At 36.4% G+C, this 21,279-nt stretch overlaps 2 protein-coding genes and 1 pseudogene across 2 annotated transcripts in view; 1 reads left to right on the top strand and 2 right to left on the bottom strand.

The window, feature by feature from the left end:
* The window catches only part of LOC123229120 (pentatricopeptide repeat-containing protein At1g12300, mitochondrial-like), a 97,293-nt gene that overhangs the window by 30,003 nt on the left and 46,011 nt on the right, over nucleotides 1–21,279 (bottom strand). The gene's annotated exons all lie outside the window — the stretch shown is intronic.
* LOC123228732 lies at nucleotides 1,259–4,833 on the top strand (annotated as a pseudogene).
* On the bottom strand, nucleotides 9,018–11,763 carry LOC123229126 (AP-2 complex subunit mu-like). The gene is made up of 7 exons (XM_044654736.1): nucleotides 11,638–11,763; nucleotides 11,055–11,171; nucleotides 10,240–10,330; nucleotides 10,026–10,168; nucleotides 9,579–9,693; nucleotides 9,396–9,440; nucleotides 9,018–9,326 (listed from the first exon to the last, which is right to left on the bottom strand). Exons 1-7 carry the CDS (start codon nucleotides 11,736–11,738, stop codon nucleotides 9,246–9,248), a joined length of 693 nt encoding a protein of 230 aa, XP_044510671.1. The 5' UTR covers nucleotides 11,739–11,763; the 3' UTR covers nucleotides 9,018–9,245.

Genomic DNA, 21,279 nt, shown 5'->3' with positions numbered 1-21,279 from the left:
AAGTTTTGAAAATAATCCAATTCAAGCTAAAAACCCTTCATGGTACTATAGTACTCAATGATAGAAAGATTGCCTTGCTTTGTGGTGTTGATTTTAGTTCGGATCTCATAGATCACTGCAGTATCTTGTATTTTTGAATAGGTTTGGTGAACCGTTTCCCAAACTTCTCTTGCTATTGTGAGGAACATGCAAGTCTGACTCACTTTGGGTGTCATAGAGTTCTATAACCATGGCATGATCATGGAATCTTCTTCATCCCATTTCGTAAATGTGGTGTCCTCAGTAGCAGGTCCAATTCCCATAAGATGGCTCAATTTTCCCTTTCCTTTGAGAAAGGTTTTAACAACTTGAGACCATTGAAGATAATTTTGGCCATTGAGCCAGTAGGATGGCTGAATGTTCTACAGTTCTCCTTTTGACTGAACTCATCTCAACTTTGTTAGCCTCAATAATAGTAGGTTAATTCTCAGAATAACCCTTTGACATGATGATAGACAAAGAGGGAAAAACTGAAGAAGAATTCAACAACTAGCACCAAAGATTTAGAGAAAGATTTTTTGGTGTAGAATGGTCGTAGAGAGGCTCTAATACCATGAGCAGAAAATTGAAAATCTTCTTCACTTTTGATCATAAACAAGATACATTAATATAGTACAAGGTTAATGTCCTATTTAAGAAAAAAACTAATTCCTACTAATCAGACATAAACTAATTAAATCTGTTTAAATTAGAATCATAGTTGTTAGCTAAATTAGGAAGATTATATTCAGCCTAAATTATAGTTATTAGTTGTCAATTAGCTATTTACAACCATATACAATCTCCTAAACAAATAATCCAAGATTCTCCAATAGAAAGAAAAGGTTTTCTTTATTTTAATTGATAGATTTTTTCTACTTTATTAATCAATAATATAATGGGTTTTTGATGTAAGGGAAGTTTCTCTTGAAAGGGTACTCATAGATCAAATGCAAAAGAGGGGAAATCGACCTTGAGAGAACTAGATGCCAGCTCATTCTTTTCATAGCCGATTGATTTTGTTTTCTTTAGTCTGTTTTGAAATGAAAACTTGTCTTTGTTTAAAGATCTTCTATCCGCTTATTCGTTGGCCTAACATTGATATGATTATTGCTGGTAGCTTCTGTCTCTTATTGATGGATTTTCCTATGTTAATCGGATTAGAACTGCCAATGAAAAATCAACATGAAACCGCTTTCATCACGTAAGAAGGCTTTCGCCCTAATATCCTCAATCAATAATGGGCCTTTCGATTCTGAGAATGCTGGTACTACTTATCAAAGAGCTATGACAACCACCTTGAACGATATGATGTTTTTTAATAGCAGTACTTTCTTTTTTCTTGTTTCTCACATCATAAGTTTAGAAAGGAATTTGACATGACACCTTTTAAACTCATTCCATGATATTCTCAGGCTGTTTCAGTAAAAGCTAATGACGGGTATTAAGCAACTTTACTGCTAAAAGAAATCTTGGTTGACTGTTTGGCTTAGGGGAGCTAGACTGAAGATTTGAATCGATCACTTTACTCTCCCTTGCATCACTCTTCAACTGTTCTCATGACCTCTCGATTCTCCCTAAATTACAGGATCACCTTTGACCTACCCAACATGCTGTCGACTTGGAGATTAATTTTCCAGTCATACCTTTTGTAGTTGTCATGTTTGGTCAATCATGTTGGGACCAAAGAAAAGTATAAGCTTCTGCCATGTAGAAGGCAATATAACTAAAGTACGTGACCTCCAAAATCAACATCTACATCTCGTCGTTACCTTTTCAGTCCTTTCAATATTCATCTTCCTATGTGAGGGTGATCAACGCTCTCGTTCATGAAGCCAATAGGGTTCCTTATGGGAAGGAGCATGTGGGGGAGAAAGACCTTTAGTCGTCTCTTCGAATGGAGCCCAAGTTGAATCTGCCCTTTGGTTTCCTTTTTTAACTATGTATAACCTTCTCATCAATAGACATTTCTTGAATAATCATTTTTTTAATGAAAAACCTGCACTTGTTAACAGTTGAATCACTTTCTCCTTTCGAAGTGGGCCTCTTTTCTTTCCCCTGCAGGCATGAAGAAAAGGTCCATTTCATTAGCTTTTCTTCTTGTGAGAATAAAAAAGCGGTGTACTTTCCCTTTGAATGAATAGATCCTGCCCTCGTGTCCCCCTTTACTCAATGCTCTTGAAGTCCAAAAATCAGACTGAATCAATAGGGGGCAAGGAAGTTAAGTTACAGAAATGGTAGTCATAGACTAGCACCGCGGTACTGCCTACTATGGTTACTCCTTATTGTGATCCCTTACTCTAAGCTAAGATAGTCTTTTAAATGCTAGCGTAGCAGGAGAGAAAATAGCAATGAACCTTATCTACAGTATTAGTTTCGTCTTACCAAGAACAACTATAGCTCTCAATGTAAGGAAAAGGGTACAGATAGACGAATTAACATATCTGAGCAGGCAAGGAATACTTAGTACTTGGAATATGATATGAGGCTTGGGCGAAAGAATAGGTCTAAGAGGCCTAGATATTGCATCATGTGAAAGCAACACTAAAAAAATAGTAAAAGCTGTAAACAAGTGAGATAGGCATGAAATGGGGCATTCTAGGGATGTCTTTCATCAACCAGTAAGACAAATGCCAACACAAATTTGATTCCAGATTCAAGATAGGGTACAACTGATGACCAGGCAAGGCAAGATGAAGCAAGCAACAAGGGATTAGCTGAATAAAACAAATACGACCAGGAATGGGATATTGAATAGAAAGAACGAGAGCGATGTATGTAGCGAATTGACCAATGTGTGCCAACTACTATACTCCCCTATTTCTTTCTTTTTCACCTCCCTTAATTGGTGCACTTTTTCCCTTAATTCATCGATAGAGAAGAAAAAGATAAGCAATGACCGGACTAGACCAATCAAAGTGGACTAACGTTTTTATTCGTTAGCCAAACGTGCCCTTTACACCACCTCTATTACAGAACCAAAAGCGATACGCCTTATTGACCAACCGAAGAGCATCCTTATACTTATAAAAGAATGAATGGGAAGCAGGCCCGGTCTGTATTGCTAGAATTATCTGTACTTCACCCTCATACACTTTTCTATTCTTGTATTGAAATTCTGTCTCTCCAAAGCCCCAAATGGATTGGATTATTTTTGCTAACGAAATGAACATGGAGCCCGTTCCAAATGCTTCTCCGATCTGAAAGTTCTCACGAAGAGAATAAAATGCCTTATTCTATCTTTTCTCACTTTGCTAATCTTCCCCTCTAACGTGGGCTAAACGGCGGCATGCGTGGGAGGAAGAAACCTAAGAGAAGATGTTCTGTTCTTAGGTCCTTTTTCAGTGCAACACAAGACAACGCCTTTTTTTTGTCATCCCAACAACTTTCCTTTCTAGATTTTTTATTGAACACATGTCATAGCTACGATCTTCAAATCATGTTTGAGCCTATGTTCAAACCCCCCTTATTTGATTTAATAAGGCTAGAAAGAATGTCTGCCAAATTCAGATAAGGGAATGCTTCTAGGGAAAGGCTCGATGAAAGGAGGGAGATGCACGTGGGGAAGGAAAACGTTTTCAGAGATTGAGATATTTTATTTTTTTATCGAAAACGAAGAAGGCTGAGGATGGCCTATATTGCGTGTTATCTGAAAGGCTTTTTTGACCGCAGTGGTATGATTGTTAGGGCCTTTCCTTGTTCCGCTCGCTAGCCTATGGGATAACAGCCTTCGAGTTTTGCCTAACCTTTTTAATAAAGAATTCTAGCTCTGCTAGAAAAAGCATTGGCAACAAGGAAGGGGTCATGTAGCTGTTACATCTGCCCCCTTCTTAGTCAATAGGGCAGCAGGTTCAACATCTACTAAAAAAAAAAGAATATACTTCGGATAACCATACCTCCGCTAGGCAGCATGTGGAATGGTCGAGAAGAGACCTTTTTGGATATATAATCCAAGTTGAGAGTGGAGTTACGGGAACAACCGTTTTATGGAAAATTACTTTCACGTTTGATTCAGAGAGCACTTTTTTCGTTGAGAATTCCTCATTCCCTTTTGTGTGAATTCCCCAACAACGAATTTGAAACTTATGGGGCCCTATCTACTTATTCCATTTCTCGAGACTCAAAGAAAACCCCCTCCCTTTCAGGGTTCATATCTCTTTTGACTCTATATATATGGGCACCTGATATCTATGAAGGTTCACCCACCCCAGTTACAACATTCTTTTCTATTGTGTCTAAAATCTTGATTTCTACTAATATTTCACATGTTTCTATTTATGGTTCCTATGGAGCTACATTGCAACAAATCTTATTTTTCTGCAGCATTGCTTCTATGATTATAAGAGCATTGGCTGCCATGGCCCAAACAAAAGTGAAAAAACCTCTAGCTCATAGTTAAATTGGACATGTAGGTTATATTCGTACTGGTTTCTCATGTGAAACCATATAAGGAATTCATTCACTACTAATTGGTATCTTTATTTATGCATTAATGATGATAGATGTATTCACCATAGTTTCAGCATTACGACAAACCCGTGTTAAATATATAGCGGATTTAGGCTCTCTAGCCAAAATGAATCCTATTTCAGCTATTACCTTCTCCATTACTATGTTTTCATAAGCGGGAATACCCCTATCAGCCAACTTTTGTAGTAAATTCTATTTGTTCTTCGTCAGTTTGGGTTGTGGGGCTGACTTCCTAGCCCCATAGGAGTAATGACTAGTGTTATAGGTCGCTGGGCAGTTAAAAGGTTGCCACGAGTAAGTCAGTTTAAGGGACCAAAGGTAGTTCTCCGTGCACCTGACACGTAATTTACCAAATCAGTTACAACATAGATAAGAATACATGCTACGAAAGATAGAGTCGAGTTTCATACATCAAACGTCTACTTAATATCCTTGTATGAGTCCACAATCACTACACGAGATGAACCTTGGTTTGGTGAATTAAAGTTGGCCTTAGGTGTAATAGCACTCTCAGTTACTACAAGCGATAGTATACTAAGGTGCTTCCCACCGGTTGTTGAAATGATGCAAGCCGGGCTGGGCCTCGATTCAAAAAGATAAAGGGCCAAAAAGTCTAAATAGGGGGTTACAAATCCCCTATCTCGTTGGGGGCGAAAAATGAATTGACATCTTGATGTGAGACAACCTTTTCGATTTAAGTTGGGAAAGAATGGTGAAACCCATCCAAACAGTCCAATGAAGAATAAGGGGAGAGCAAAGTACCAATGGTGCGCGAAGCATATACGAAACGGGCATAAAGAAAAATCAGTGTGGAGGAATGAGCTCATTACTTTCGCTTTCTGGGCCAAAAACAGTGTAGTCTTTCCTGGCCAAATCAAGGATTTAGGGCTTCTTGCTATGCTACTTAACTATATATAAAAATCTATTTTTTTGAGTAATCTATATAAATAGAAATATAAATCCATCCATCTATCCTATCTGATTTCCATTTTAATATCTTAAAAAGAAACTTGTCATGAGGCTTAAAGTTGATATGAACTATTTTGCCTAGTGATAACACTAAGTTGCCCACTTAGTCAGCCCACTTGTAATGCATATACCCACAAAAGAAATATATAAGAAGAGAGCTCAATATATGGGAAAATTTCCAACCTTTTTATTGATGTCGAAAGGAATACAAAGCTTGCTACAGGGAAAAGTTTACACTCAATTTCTACGTACTGCTTCCCTGCCTTTCACAGTTTCTATTTATAGGAAAATACAAGTATTGGACATCTCCCACTTTTAGGCATTATCTAATAGCACTACTAGATCATAGCTTAGGTATCTTTCATGGAAAATTGCCACTTGTCCCTTTGAGTCTAATCAACCACGTTTTCCCTACCCGCTATCCGTGCTTTGTGTTAAAGTTTTGGCTTCTTGGGTCATCTTTATGCCCCACTTCCTTTCCCTCATGTTCTTAGATCTTCTTTATGTTTTGGGAGCCTATTTTGGGCTTGGAAAGGATTGCTTTGGCCTTATGGGTGACTCACCAATCCAAACACAATAGTCTGGTCTTGCCTGTCTAGGCTAAAGTTTATCTATCTGCTTACACGCCCGCGCTGCAAATTGCCATAAATTTACGTCCTATTCCCAGGTTGTATCCTCTTTGCTTTCTCCCTACCATTATATGAGAAAGTCTGTGTGTCGATGTTTTCTATAGCGCCTTGTGTTCGTTGGTCCAAAATCATGACAATTTGTTTGTCATATTTAGTTTGAACAACTGGCAGTGCTCATTAAATTTGATGTTGCTCTCTGTCTCCATGATAGGGCTTCAAGAAGCTAACATGAAAGTTGGGTGAAGCTTCATGCGTTTAGGGAGTTGTAGTCTATGTGCCACTACCTTTACTTTTTTAACCACTTTGAACAACCCATCATATTTTTGTACCAACCCCTTATAGTACCTTCGGTCAGTGATTTTCTTCCAAATCTATGGTGTCAATTTTGGCAAAACCATATCTTCTTCCTGGAATTCCAACGAGTGTCTATGTTGGTCTGCATATTTCTTCATTCTTCATTGTGCTTTTCCCAAGCTTTCCAAGGCTTCTTCAATGAGTTCGATCTTGTCTTGAGCAAATTTATAGGCAGTCGGACACTCTCTTTAGGACTTCTACCTTGCCACTTCCAACGGTGTCAATGATTGTTGACTGAGTGCTAGCTCCGTAGGGCTCATCCCTATAGCCGATGACTTATGCATATTATAGCAAAATTGGGTAGAGTCAAGTAATGTCACCCAATTTCTTTGGCTTGTTATCACATAATGTCATAGGTATTCTTCTAACAAGGTATTGATCCACTCTGTGTGCCTATCAGTTTACGGATGATTTGCTATTGAAAATTTCAATTCGAAACCATTAGTTTAAATAAGCAAGTCCAGAATTTACCAGTGAAACGAGCATTCCAATCACCTATAATGTCTTTAGGCAACTCAAAAATCTTCACCACATGCTTGAAAAACAATTCCGCTGTTGTATTCACTTGGTAGGACTGCGGTGCAACCATAAAGACTACATATTTTGAAAAGCGGTTGACCACCAACAAAATTGAATCCAATCCATCTACTATTAGAAACTCGTTAATGAAATCCATGGAAACTGATTCCTTTGGCCTTTCAGGTATTGGAAGTGGTTGTAAAAACCCTACTTGACGTCACCACTCTATTTTGTCTAGCTAGCACATGACACAAGTGCACACATATAGCTCTACATCCTCTTCCATTTTGGGCCAATAATAGCTTCTTTTTAGAAGGGCCAACATCCTTTCTATTCTGGGATGACCTGCTCATTATGGGTCATATGTCTCCTTCAACAAGTCTAGCCAAAGTCTCCCACCCTTAGGGACGTATAATCTGCCTCCACGAGCATATGGCAAATTGTGGTCTAGCCAATATTTTTTGACTACGCCTTCTTGAACCTACTACTTCTAGGGATGGATTCGAATTGAACCGAGCTCGAACATAGGCAAACTCAGTATCAGCTCGATAACTGTTCATTCGAGCCAAGCCACGACTTGAGCTCGTCGAACGTAATGAAAATGAAACTCGTTTTCAAGCTCGTCTCGCAAGCCTTTAACAAGCCTGACTCGCAATACATACCGAGTCGAGCTACTCGTGAGCCTATAATGAGCTGAAAATCGAATATGTTTCACGATCCGAGATATCAAGGTAGGCTTGCTTATTCTTAACGAGTCGCGCCATCGAGCGAGCTATCGAGCCGGGCCTAACGAGCTTGTTCACAAGATCACAGTTTCAATTTCAAAATGTTATTTTCGTTTAAACATTGTTTAATACATTTTCATTGTTTGTAAATCAATCTATTTATATATTTTAAATATTTTCAAGAATAAACACAAAACTAATTCAACAGATAATCAATCCCTGCAACTTCCATTCTTGTTTGTTAGTTGTGTACAATGAGGGTTTTCTGGTTTTCATAATAATTTTTCATTTTTCGGGTACTAACTTAATTGACTTGATTTCTTTTATCCCATTTTAATCCGTATACATTAATTTTCATTGGAATTTTTTCTTTAAATAAATTAAAATAATTTTTTAATTGGATAAACAATATCTTTCAGTATTCTTGATTGTGTTTTTCCTACTTTCATTTTGCAACAATTTTCCTACTATTTTTAAGCAAGTTTGGAATAGGAGACCAACTTAGCGTGAGTTTCAATCCATCCACCTGTGAGTCTGTGACACGTTGCAAAGAGAAGAAAATCTTCCTTGGTCAATTGAATAATAAAAAAAACTATAGAAATGCTTAACCCACCGCAAACTGTTTTCTAGCTTGCATTTCATATAATAGTAAAACAAAAGTGGTTGTATATTTGGTGACTCGCATTGCATGATTGAATTTGAAGCAAAGTCGCATGTTGCCGGTACCAATAAAAGAGACAATTGGCAACATTCCAAGCATGTCTCAAGAAGACAATAAGATCAAAGATCCCAAAACTAAACCCTACAAATTACGTATCAGCCAGGCAAGGCAGAAGGTGTAATGCAATTTCAAAAATAGCTCAAAAGCGCTTTTTGCTGTCCCTAAAACAAAGAGCAATGATGGGCCAAAAGTTAAGCAACAAAATATTCCAGCTTGGTTAAAGGTAGACATGCTGCATTGAGAGTCGAAATTTCAAATGCGCGTGGAGTTCACAGCGTCAGGACTTCAAACTAGTTTTAGTTATAGATTTAGTGGATAAAAATGACCGGAATTTTTGCAAGTTCGGAATCTGTAAGATATATTAAAGTTTGTTCTTCTACAAGAGGACAACTCGCTGCTGAATTCTGTTTTTGTGCTACACCCTCAAAACTTAAAGCGTCTTTGAAGGCAGAATATACTTTTCCATTATTCTCTACTTCTTTTCCGCCCGCCTTGTTCATAGTAACTTTCGGCTTTTGCATTCATAACTAGCGGTAAACAAAAAAAAAAAGAGCTCAGCTTTCCAGTTTCTACGTTGCCAGCCTCACCTTTACACCACAAACATCAAACCAAGATAATCAATCACAATAAATAATATTGACAGAACAACTCTACTGTGAGTAATTAACTATGCCCAACTATACAAGAAAGCGAAACCGATCTGTATCATTCGAGAGGGATGCTATAGGGCAATTCACCTTCTCACAAGGCAAATCTATGATATAACATAACTAGCAAAACATTCCCATCTCTGCTTAGGTCAAGTAGAATCTCACTGCTGCAGCGATCCCATGCATGTTGCTAGCATCTAATCTCATATGAACCAGCTTTAGTAATATAACGGACCCACTCAACAGTATTGTAGCCACTCTTCTCCCATACCTAGAGAAATGCTGGGATCAATTCCGTGTTTTTTGATTAAAACAATGGCATTTTAAAAAGATTTAATACCTTTAAAAATCGAACACGTAAACCAGAAGCGGTGAACATGGGAACCTGTAACAACATAGACCAACCCTATAAGAGTTTTCCTCCAAAAGAGAAGAACAATGTATTGTGCACAAGAGACAATGGAATGCTTCACATGAAAATCTAAATCAATGAAAAACCCAAAAAGGGAATATATTTAGGAACCTGGAATTCCATCTGAATTGGTGGCCTTGTCAAAGACTTCTTTTCTGCCATCGTGGGAATCAACTCAATCTCTGCGCTCATGGTTGGGTCAGTTTGGCCAGGAAATTTTCTTATCCTGAAATTTTTGTAAACATGACACTCAAGCAACAGTCTTGGAAATAAATTAAGAAAAATGAACCATATGGGACATTTCATCTCAATCTCAGTCGGGGTTCATAACTAGCTTTCCAAAAGAGACCATTCTTTCATCAATCAGATCTATTTCAGATGCAAAAGGGAGAGAGATGAAAGCATTAGGTAAATTTTTGGGACATCCAAGTATCCAATGAGAATAAGGCAAACAACTATTTTCTGAAGATTACACTGAAACCAAAATAGAGAAAACTTCAAAATAATGCAGAATATAAGATCAAATAAAAGACCGACAGAATGAACTGAAATACTCACTTCCAAACCAAGCAATCAATTGCAAGATTGTACTTTGCTCGACCTGATGTCACTTGGAAACTTGTCTTTGCTGTCTGCTTTGGTACAGGAATTTTGATAACAACCCCAAGTGCAAACATTTTTGCACCAAAAGCACTCTTTACCTAAAATTTACAATTTATTAGTTAATTGCAGAACCATGAACATTTTACAGAAAACTTTGAATACTACAGACCTTAACATTTACTTCCTCGCGTGTTCGACCAAACTCCTTAATTGTTGGCAGGACACGGGATGGAAGATTAACACCCTCAGTTATACGATACCTAATTCACTCATACAAGCAATCAGGCACAAATAAATTAAAGCTTGAGCAGCCACCGGGCAAGTACAATACATTAATATCTTCCAGAACTTTCATGTAATAATGACAGTGATGACATCACAAAATGAAACAACCAAGTAACCAACATGGATGAAGAACCTAAGAATTAAAGGTACAAAAGTTGGTTGAAAGTGGGAAAAAAACTACTTTTTTTAATGAAAAAGAAAAGAAGTAGAAAGAGAACAAGTACAGTTTATAAAGACAAAAAGATTGAGTTTGTCAGACAATATAAAGTAGTTTGGCTTAAATAACTTGCACATTTAACATGAAGACGAATAGCATATGTGATGAACAAGTGGGAAGGCAGGACTATTAAAGGACATGTAATACAATACATGGGGAAAAGAACAACTAGGCTGATACAATGATGTAAAAAAATTGTCAACTGGTAATGCACCAATGCTAATATTATTAAACAAATTTTTTGACCAACCTCAGTAGTTTTTTGGCCTATAATTTATGGCTAAGTGATTGGTAATTCTATAAAAAGCAGCTCACTTCAGCAGAGGATGGGTATCAGGAAGCTAATTTCACTTGCACAATATACATAAAACGAAAGTCCACATGCTTTCATAAAATAGAATGTCATCACACAGTTCTATGACCATGATTTCAAGATTTAAGTCTGCCAGCATAACAAGAGTTTAGACAATTTCTCAACTTACTTCATCAATTCAAATTCACCATCCGGTGGCACAAAACTCACAGTCTTCTCCGAATTAAACCTCGTCAAGTTCACACATTGATGGAAAGTAACATCATCAAGCTCAATTGTTTTACCACTGTAGCAAATAGCAGTTTCAATCAACCACATGAAGAAAAAAATGAATTATATTGCAGTTTTTTTATTTTAGATATATATAATCTCAAACAAAATGCGACACTCAACATAATGAAGAAACAGAGCATAAAATTTGACTCATATATACTTCTACAAGCTACTCTTTAATTTCAATAAAACTTCTTCTACAGTTCAAAAGCAACCAGATTAAAAGAAAAATTACAGAACAATAGCTAACAATATATAACTTTCTGAGAATGATAAATCCTTCAGACAAAGAATTTAGCAATGTGTAAACAAATAACTCTAACATTCAGTTAATTATTAATAAAAGAGTGGGGCTAAGTAAACCCCTCAGTTTCCCCACCAAAATTTAAATAAATAATATTGCAATGCCTAATAGTAGGGGGAAAAAACAGCAACATGGCAACTCTAGCAGATATTACATGGAAGCCATCAGAAAGTACCTTTTAGTAGGACGGGACTTCAGCTGTGACTCTTTCTCAAGACCAATTTTATCATTCAAACCCAACTTCAAATCAGGCATTCCAGACAGGAAGCATTTCATAAGAATATTTACCGTAACATCACAACGTAGAACACTACCTATGATCACCAAGTTGCTTGTAAACAAGACAACACTCATCCAAACACTTAATAAAAATAAGCCCACCTTTTGATGACATGAGAAGATTTACACTTTCCACAATATCAAGAAAGACCTGCACAAAATGTACAATAAAATTCAGCACATTGGTAAACACCAAGAAAAAGATAATGAGAGAAACATTAACAATTTAATCACCTCATTTTTCTTATAAACAAGGCCCTCTCTGCGCCAACCAACTGCACTTGTAACTTGTAATGTTGCATTTGGTACAGGTTTATCTGTGGGCTATTTATTTTCAAAGTGATGCAAACAAAATATTAGAGACTACTCAAATGGCATGAACATTGAAAAACAAACTAAGCCTTTCACAGGGAAGATGCAGCATATGCATTATTCAAGGACAAGAAGGAAAATGTTTCAGAAAAATGAACGAAAGATGAAACATCAAAAACGAAATCATTAAAGATTTTCATAAGAAATAACATTTCTGAAAATATAGTTAGGATGTAATCAATGTGGCTATTTGGTGATTCTGTCCTTGTTTAAGAATTTTAAATGTTGATTTCATAGCTTTCTTAGTTGGAGTAATGGCTTTCACAACATTCCAAGAGTAGTAAAGACAACTTCTAATAATCCTAAAGGCTGGTTGATATATGAATCATAATAACATGAATAGAACATACCATTTTGTCCAGAGACTATAAAAACTTAACCAAGAAATTAATTACCTTTATAGCATTCCCAAAATAATAACAAAAAAGTTCATAAATGCTATTACCTTGTTACCTTATATCTTTATTTATCTGGCAAGATAAGCTCAGCAATCTCATTTTCAACTTCCATCTTCAAGAAATTAAAAATGAATGAAAGCTATTAATCATACTGCTAATAGTTAAATGAAAAATCAATTTAAAGATCATACAGTTGTGATAAGTTATTGACTATCTCATCTTGTTTCTTAATATTATAACGTGTTCTCATCCAATCGGCTCCACACATAAGCATGTTGGCTGTTTCTGGCAATAGAGATAACCTGTACGTGTCAATCACTTTACTACCTGCACTAAATGTGCTTTCCGAAGCCACTATTGTAATAGGAATTATTAAGATATCGACTGCCATTGTGAAAGTACTTTATACTTATATTGATTGTCCCTCCACCAGTGAAGCACATTAAAGTCGTCTGAGTTGACATCGTCAGGTATCTCAACAGTACGTTCTTCCAGATACATTTCTAACTCAGACTTCATGGTTTCTTCTGAGTATGTTTTCTCTTTGTGATCCTTTAAACGCAGCCAACTATATCTAGGACCATGATGTCTACTCTCTAAATATCGAGAGCCTGATGATTTACCTACAAATTAAATGTTAGAACTTATGATATGTTATAAAGTTTCATTTAATGACAATGATCTAATGTACCTGATGTACTTGATGGTGCTTGTTAGGTCCTTATCTGATGTTGTGGATGTGCAAATACAGTTGATGAATTTTCTGATGATAACATGTCAGCGTATTCTTTGTATAATTTTTCTAACATTCTTTTCATATTTTCTATCTCCATAAGGGCATTTTCTTCACCATGTAAAATGGGAAATGCCAAAGTAATCATAAGAAACTTTATCCTGAAATCATTATAAGCCAAACAAATTAGTTAGAAACATGTTCTTTGTATACATTTATATTATAATAAACCCAATCAATTGTAAATTAATTACTTGGGATCCATGATGCTAGCAATCGCCATAAGAAAATTCACCTCACCCCAATATTTGTTAAATTTTTCTAACATTGCTCGCACCATCATTGATATAGAATAATCTTCATCAAATTCTCGCTCTTTCAGGATCTCTTTTATCCTAAAAACTTCTTGAAAATACCTATTTGCAATTGTATACTGCGACTTTGAAATTAATTTTGTTATATTATCAAATATTTCTAAAAAGTTACAGACAACCTCCAATCCCTCCCATTCTCCCCTTATCGGGCAATATATATAACTTGACTCAACAAACATAAAACAAAGAAAGACCTCTTTGAACTGTAGCGCTATCATTAGCATTTTGTATGTACTATTTCATCGTGTAGCACAATCCAAAACTAGCTTCCTCTCTTTTATTCCACACTGCATAACAATTTTCGCAAAATTTTTTTGTCTTGCCTCAGTAGCTTTCATAAACTTCACACTTTCCCGAATATTGTCTATGATGGGTTTAATTACAGTCATCCCATCCTGGACTAACAATTTACAATATGGGCAGTGCACCTAATATGGAAAAGTTTTCCATCATACAACAAAGGTCCCTGCATTTGAAAATCTTCTATCAATCTTCTCACACAACTATTATTTGCAGTAGCATTGTCTACTGTGACAGTTTCCACCTACAAACAAAATTAGTGAATATTAATAAAATTATATGTGTATCAAGTTAAACAATTTGTAAATTTGATTTTACCTTGTTTTCAATCCCCCAACCCTTTAGACAATCAAAAATTGTTGCTGTAATGTCTATTCCTCTCTTAGGCAGAGGTAGATGCACAAAATTTATAATCCGTTTATTAAAGGACCACGATTGGTCCACCCAATGTGTCGCGAGTACCATATACTCAATATTTTGATGATCTAACTTCCAAAGATCAGTAGTAATACTAATCCTTCTACTCTCCTCAAAAGTCTTCTTCAACCTCTCACGCTTTGCTTGATAAACCCTAATGTAATCAGCTTTTACTTGTTTCCTTCCAACTTTTTCCTAAAAGGGTTGTAGAACATGACAAAAATTAATGAAGTCAGCATGCTCAACTATATTAAATGACAATTCAGATATCATAACCATGTGAGCTAAGGCCTCTCGAACCTGAAACACCAACACCATAATCATTGCATTAGTTAATAAAGTTAATTTCATAACAATTTCATAGTAACAATATATGTTATTAATTGAACTCAAACTGACCTTGGGATGCTCATAATTAGTTTTTGTTTTCACCACAGTTGGAGTAGGTACCCCTAAGGTTGAACGCTCAAAACCCACGATAGTTTGTCCCCCCACAAGTAAGTCCTTCCCCATTGCTTTCTTCCTTTCAACATATTGCCCCATATGTCGTGTCAAATGGGAAGTAGACTTGGTCTTTTGCAACTTCAGCTTTTTCTGGCAATACTTGCAAACCGCATATGTAGCATCTCCAATAGTAACAAACTTATCTTTAGGAAAACACTCCCAAACAACTGATGTTTTCCTCCTCTTAGTAGATGGAATAACAGAATGTGGTGCTTTTGTTTGTCCTTCAGGACGTTCAATTGCTTCGACTTCTTCACTTGAAGCTGAGACATCAAAATCTCCTATTGTAGCTAAATCAATATCCACATCATCAATTCCAACTGTTTCAATAGGTATAGGTGCTTCACTTTGCACCGATTTTCTCTTAATGGATGCACATACAGAAGGAGCCATCGTGCTTGCAGTAGATGCTTGCGATGAAGCTCGACTTGCTCCAAATGGTTCTACTCTTCTTGATGTCATATTCTACATCACAATCACATGTCAACGGTTAGTCAGAGAAAACAACATAATAGTATAACGGTCCAAATTCAAGATACCCTGCTCTGCATCACATTAAACAATAAAATATACAAGCACTGATCTGAAATAGATAAACTCAACTCGCTAGTAAAAACAAAAGAACCAGTATCAAAGTTCCCTGATATTGACTTACTCACATCCTCTCGTATTTTAAATGTACCCCTTAAACTACTTAATTTAAATACAAGTTTCACATACCAAACATTGACCTTTAACCTAAACTTAAAAAGAACACTAAACATTAAATTGAACATACCTACAAAAAATAATAAAATATTATTAAAAGATTTTAAAAAAAACACACACACAGGGAGGGCTAGTGGCTCAGCTAGTCGTCGGTAACTGGCATATTTCTTTTTTCTTTTTTTTGTTTTATTTATAATAATAATAATTTTAATCCTGAATTTTTTAATTTACTGAAATTAATTTAAGTTGTTATTTTTAATGGTGGATACAAAAATAATCTTCAACTCTAGGATTATACCATTGCGTTGTAGCCATCCATCTATCTAAAATAAATAATAAAATTTCTTCATTGCGAAGCTTTTAACAAAACCATAAATTAAATCAATTAAATTGTGCCATATTAAGACTCAAACCTTCGAAAAATCAAACTTTATAAGATGGTAGTTCTATGATACATTTTGTTTTAGATGAAAATTGGTTTGACTGGCTTAGAATTTTTATGTGTTCGCGACAAAGGGAACAAATCATCTTGGAGCTGTTGTCTAAAATTTAAGATCATTTGTCGTAAATTTAAGAGAATTTTATGGGTTCATTGGGAGAAATTTTTGCGGTTAACTAGTGAAGTTTGGGTTAAATTCAATTCAATTTTCACCGTCGGTCTCGGGAAAAAATATCTTATAACTGACAATTGACATAATTTCTAAGGTTGATTCTAGCTAAAATTCACAGACCAAGGAGGAAACAGTAATTTTGGGAAAAAGGAATTGACGTCTCCGACTATTTTCTTCACTCAAATTTTAGATAAAATTTTTAATGAAGAAAAATCAACAGGAAGGAATAGGCTCATTCAACTATCGACAATTAGATATGAAGTACCTTTCTCACTAGTTTTATGGAAATTGGATGCCCTGTGTCTGGCAAAAAGCATCCAATTTCCATCTTGTTCAATAGCTTCATTGCTGAATCATCTTTGCCATATTGGCCAAGTCCACCATGAAGCTCAGACAAAATAACTAAATTTCAAGCATATCCTGCAAGACTTCAACTGCTGCATCAAAATCGTCGTTCTTACCAAAAGTGTGTTTGCTTGGATGACAACCACTCTTGACCATACTTTTACACTGCTGAAAGGGGCATAATCCTTCATTGGTTTGTGTAAACAGTATTAGCAATGGGTTAATTTTTAGAGACCCTTGATGTTTTAGTAGAGATGATTAGACCCGTTGGTTTCAGAAATTAATCATTTTAATTACCTCCTCCCTTCCGTTTAAATCCCATTATACGCTTATCATGTTCATGGCTTATGCAGACAAATATAATTTCCAGAAAGCAAAGTGAAAGTAAAGACTGCATTAAAATGAATCTAATATCATTAACCTTTAGCGTGATAATGAAATTTAGTTTACATATGAACTCTGAACAAAATATGATGAATTATGTCTCAATCTTAAATTTGACAAAAAATTTAGCCTTCTAATAGCTAGTGTATAATGATGACACAACATCCTTTTCGTCGTTTTTATAAAGCATTTAACCAAAATAGAGAGCAAAATCTTTCACCACATTCCTCTAAATGTTGGTTTAATAGAGATACTACATTGGATAATGATTCAAATATGATATTAATTAGAAGATTGTTTAATTTACTAACTTGAAACCAAAATAAAAGATGTTGACAAAATTTTCTTGGCTTGAGCAACTAGTCTGAGATTGTTCTTGGCATGTTGGTGTGCTGATATTAAGGTGTAATTCTGTCTGAAAAACCCTAATTCCAATTCAGAAACCCTAATTCCAAAGTTAGGGTTCAATCAATTTAAGGCAAAAATTGAAAAATTGAAAGTGAAAAAATGGAAAAACACAAACCTGAAATATATTTGTGTCGTCCACGTTGCCGTCATCGCCAAACTCCTCACCAGCACAATCCCGATTGCTGGACAAGTCTTCTATTGGCACGTCAGAACACTAGAGAAACCCTTGTCGAAGGAGACAATAGGCCGAAACTTAAGATTCAAGAGGGTTGTACTCTGGAACTGGAATTGGAACTGGAAAGCAGCTGCTGCACTTGGAGTTCTTAGAATCTCAGGAGAGTTTTTACTTTTTATGCGACTGAAAGAAAGAAGAAGTGAAGGAAGGAAAGGAAGCAAATTGCCCTTTTCATTTAACTAAAAACAAAACCGTTTTTGGTTAAACGGGAATTGGCTCGCGAGACGAGTCGAGCTGTTCTGCTCATGAGCCCAGACGAGCAGCTCGACTCGCGAGCCGAGTTGAGCACCAAGATTGCGAGCCTACACGAGTTACTCGACTTATAGTTCGTATTCAAGCTTGAGCTCGATTTCTCTGAATATTCAAGTTCAAGCTTGGGATCGACCTTGTTTCGGGCTCGATCGAGCCAAACTCGATATCAAGCTCGAGCTGGTTCAGCTCGAATCCAACCCTAGCTACTTTAACTTATAGTAAGTTGTGTCCTCGTTGGTCTGCATTCTCAATTTTTCAAGAAAATCAGTTTGAACTTCAATTAGGGCAGTTACATACCCATATACTTCCTTACGGCTGAGTGCATCTACCATTCTATTTTCGCTACTTGCCTAATGCACCCACTCAAAGTCAAACTCGGCCAAGAATTCCTACCATCGAGCTTGCTTTGCTAACAACTTTATTTGGGTTTTGAAGTAAGTGTTGGCCACCACTGTGAACTTGGTCCCCAATAAGTAATGCTTCCAAATTCCCAAACAATGGATAATGACAACCATCACCTTTTCATAAACACTATAACATTGCTTTGTACCCTTAAGTTTTCTGCTCTCATAGGCAATTGGACGCTTTTCCTGGCCCAAAACTCCTCCAAGAGCTCTGTTAGATACGTCTATGTGAACTTCAAAAGGTAAATTAAAGTCAAGTAGTCGTAAAACTGGCTCTATTGTGACGACATCCTTCACCCTTGCAAAAACTTGTTGGCAACGGTTTGCCACTCCCATTTTTTATCCTTTTTTAATACGTCAATGAGTGGAGCCACTATCTTGGAGTATCTCTCGATAAAGCACCTGTAATAATTAGTCAATCTAAGAAAATACCGTAGTTTGGTTACTTTTGTAAGTGAGGTCCAATCCACAATGGCTTGAATTTTGCGTTCAACCATCCGGATCTGCCCTTTGCTACTCTTGTGCCCCAATAACATAATTTCCCTCATATAAAATTTACACTTTTCCTTCTTAATGTACACCTTTTCCAAGTGTTGTACGTGGTCATTTAGAGTTTCATTATACACCACAATATCAACTAGATAAACCAACACAAATCAATCTAGAAACTTGTACAACACATCATTCATCAAATTGCAAAAGATAGCTGAGTTGTTAATTAAACCAAACAACGTACCCAAATATTCAAATGACCCATACCTCGCCACCATGACAATTTTTGGCTCATCTCCCGCAGCAATATGAACTTGCCAATAACCCGAGCATAAGTCCAATTTGGTGAAATAAGTCGCCCTTGACAACCTATCAAACAATTCAGCAACATTAGGGATAGGATATTTGTTTTTTATGGTTACCTTATTAAGGACCCAATAATCCACACACATACACAACGTGTCATCCTGTTTTTTTTGAAATAGCACTAGTGTACTATATGGGGCTTTTGATCGCTGGATGTATCCGACCTCTAGCAACTCATTTAATTGTTTTCGTAATTCCATCAACTCAAAAGGTGTCATCCAGTAAAGTGCATGGGCTGAAGGTCTTTCCCCAAACTCTAGCTCTATCCTATGATCAATATTCCGCCATAGGGGAAGTACCTTAGGTAATTCTACGGGCATGACATCACTGAATTTGTTCAACACTTCAGATATATAATCAGGGACTTCAACCATCTGGTCTACTTTAATTTCCACTAATGTTATCAGTATAACTTCCTCCTCGTGTTTAAGACCTATTCGCACCTACATGATAGATTGCAACATTAGTTTTTCTGTAGCTTGTTTGCCATATTTGGGTTGGACAAAGCATAAGTGTCTTTCATCTATGACAAATAATTTGCATAAGTGTGGTATTGTGATAGCTCATGCTTTAACAAAGAATTCAAGGCCAAGGATTAAATCAAAATCATCTAATGTTACCACCAGAAACCCGCATTCGTCCTCCTAATCCTCTACCTTTAGTTGTGATGTAGTGGTTCCTAGGATAGGTAATGCCACAGAATTTACAGCCTTGATTCAGCATGAATATTTTGAAACCATCAGTCTAAACCCTGCCACAACCCACTGTGTCATGAAATTGTTTGCGACACCTATGTCCAGCATTGCCTGAATTGCCATTGATCAACACCTTCACATACAACAGCCCTTTATGTTTGCAGTGTTTATTCCCCATGATGGCATTAAGCAGCTGTATAGGATTCAGTCTTAGGCTCCTATCTGTTTCAACTTCAGAGTCATCATGAGCAATAAGGGTAATAAGTTTTTTCCTCTAGGGACAGTCTCTCGTCTGATGAGGTCTATAACAAAGGAAGCAACCTATATTCTTTTTCCTTTGGGGTGGATCCGAACCTCTTGGTTTGAAAATGAATTCTCCTTCATTTTTTTTCTTGTCCTTATTTCCTTCTTTTTCGTATTTTTGAAGTTTTTTTCCCTCAAATTTGTGTTTCTTATTATTGTTAGATAATAATGATCCCAACTTGTAATACACCAAACCATCAGCAGCTGCACTAGTACTTGACAAGTCTTTCACGTTTACCTCTGTAGTTTGGCTTGCGCCCATGGCTGCAAACCTGAAAAGAAATTAAACAATTTGTCCTCATCGAACATGTTCTTAATATCCAGCATCAAAGAGTTGAATTCCTTCACATACTCCTGTACCGAGCTCACATGTTTTAACTTATTTAAGACATCTCTTGCTACCCAAACAGGATTTTGGGGTAGGAATTGATCTTTTAATTCTTTCTTTAGTGTTTCCCATGTCTCAATCAGTGGACACCCTGTACTGGCATCGTCATCTAATTGGGTGCGCCACCACAATTTTGCATCACCTGTGAGATACATGCTAGTAATAGTTACATGTTCACCTTTCTCAATTTGGGTAGCCTTGAAATACTACTCTATGTCCCACAAGAAATTCTTCAATTCTTTAGCATTTCTGCTTCCACCAAACATTTTTGGTTTGAAGACTTTCAGTTTCAAAGGAATCAAACTACTATCACTCCCACTAGAAGAGCCAGTGATAGTCGTCTTTAGGATGTTTATATCCCCTTTTATATTAGTGATTCGTTCCTCCATACGATCAGTCATCGAGAACAACTAAGATAGAATATCATTGTACAAATCAATAAGGTCTTTCTGGATACCCCAAGTGAGTTGACACAATTCAATAATTGTTTCTAAATGAACCATAGCCTACTCCGAAAGAGATGTAACATCTCGTCCCAACTCTCCCACTAGCACATCAAGAACTCTAACTCAATCACTAAGGGTCAACATAAACCCAACTTGGCTCTGATACCAACTTGTCACCAAGCTTGAAGTTCATATAAATTGTTTTGCCTAGTGAGGGCACTAAGTTGCCCACTTAGTCAACCCACCTGTAATGCACACACACACACACAAAAGAAATGTATAAGAAGAGAGCTCAATATACAGGAAAATTCCCAACCTTTTTATTGATGCTAAAAAGGAATACAAAGTTTACTGTAAGGAAGAGTTTACACTTAATTTTTTTACACTGTTTCCCTATCTTTTA

The sequence above is a fragment of the Mangifera indica genome, chromosome 11 (assembly GCF_011075055.1).
Source record: "Mangifera indica cultivar Alphonso chromosome 11, CATAS_Mindica_2.1, whole genome shotgun sequence".
Lineage (NCBI taxonomy): Eukaryota > Viridiplantae > Streptophyta > Magnoliopsida > Sapindales > Anacardiaceae > Mangifera > Mangifera indica.
This window is presented reverse-complemented; position numbering and strand designations above follow the sequence as displayed.

Bases quoted from the DNA above. Each gene is read 5' to 3' on its own strand.
- LOC123229126 (XM_044654736.1), bottom strand. From the start codon at position 11,738: ATGAAATGCTTCCTGTCTGGAATGCCTGATTTGAAGTTGGGTTTGAAT. The intron at 11,172-11,637 runs GTACTTTCTGAT...TATTTGCTACAG, and splicing joins AAGTCCCGTCCTACTAAAAG to TGGTAAAACAATTGAGCTTG. The intron at 10,331-11,054 runs GTAAGTTGAGAA...TGAGTGAATTAG, and splicing joins GGTGAATTTGAATTGATGAA to GTATCGTATAACTGAGGGTG.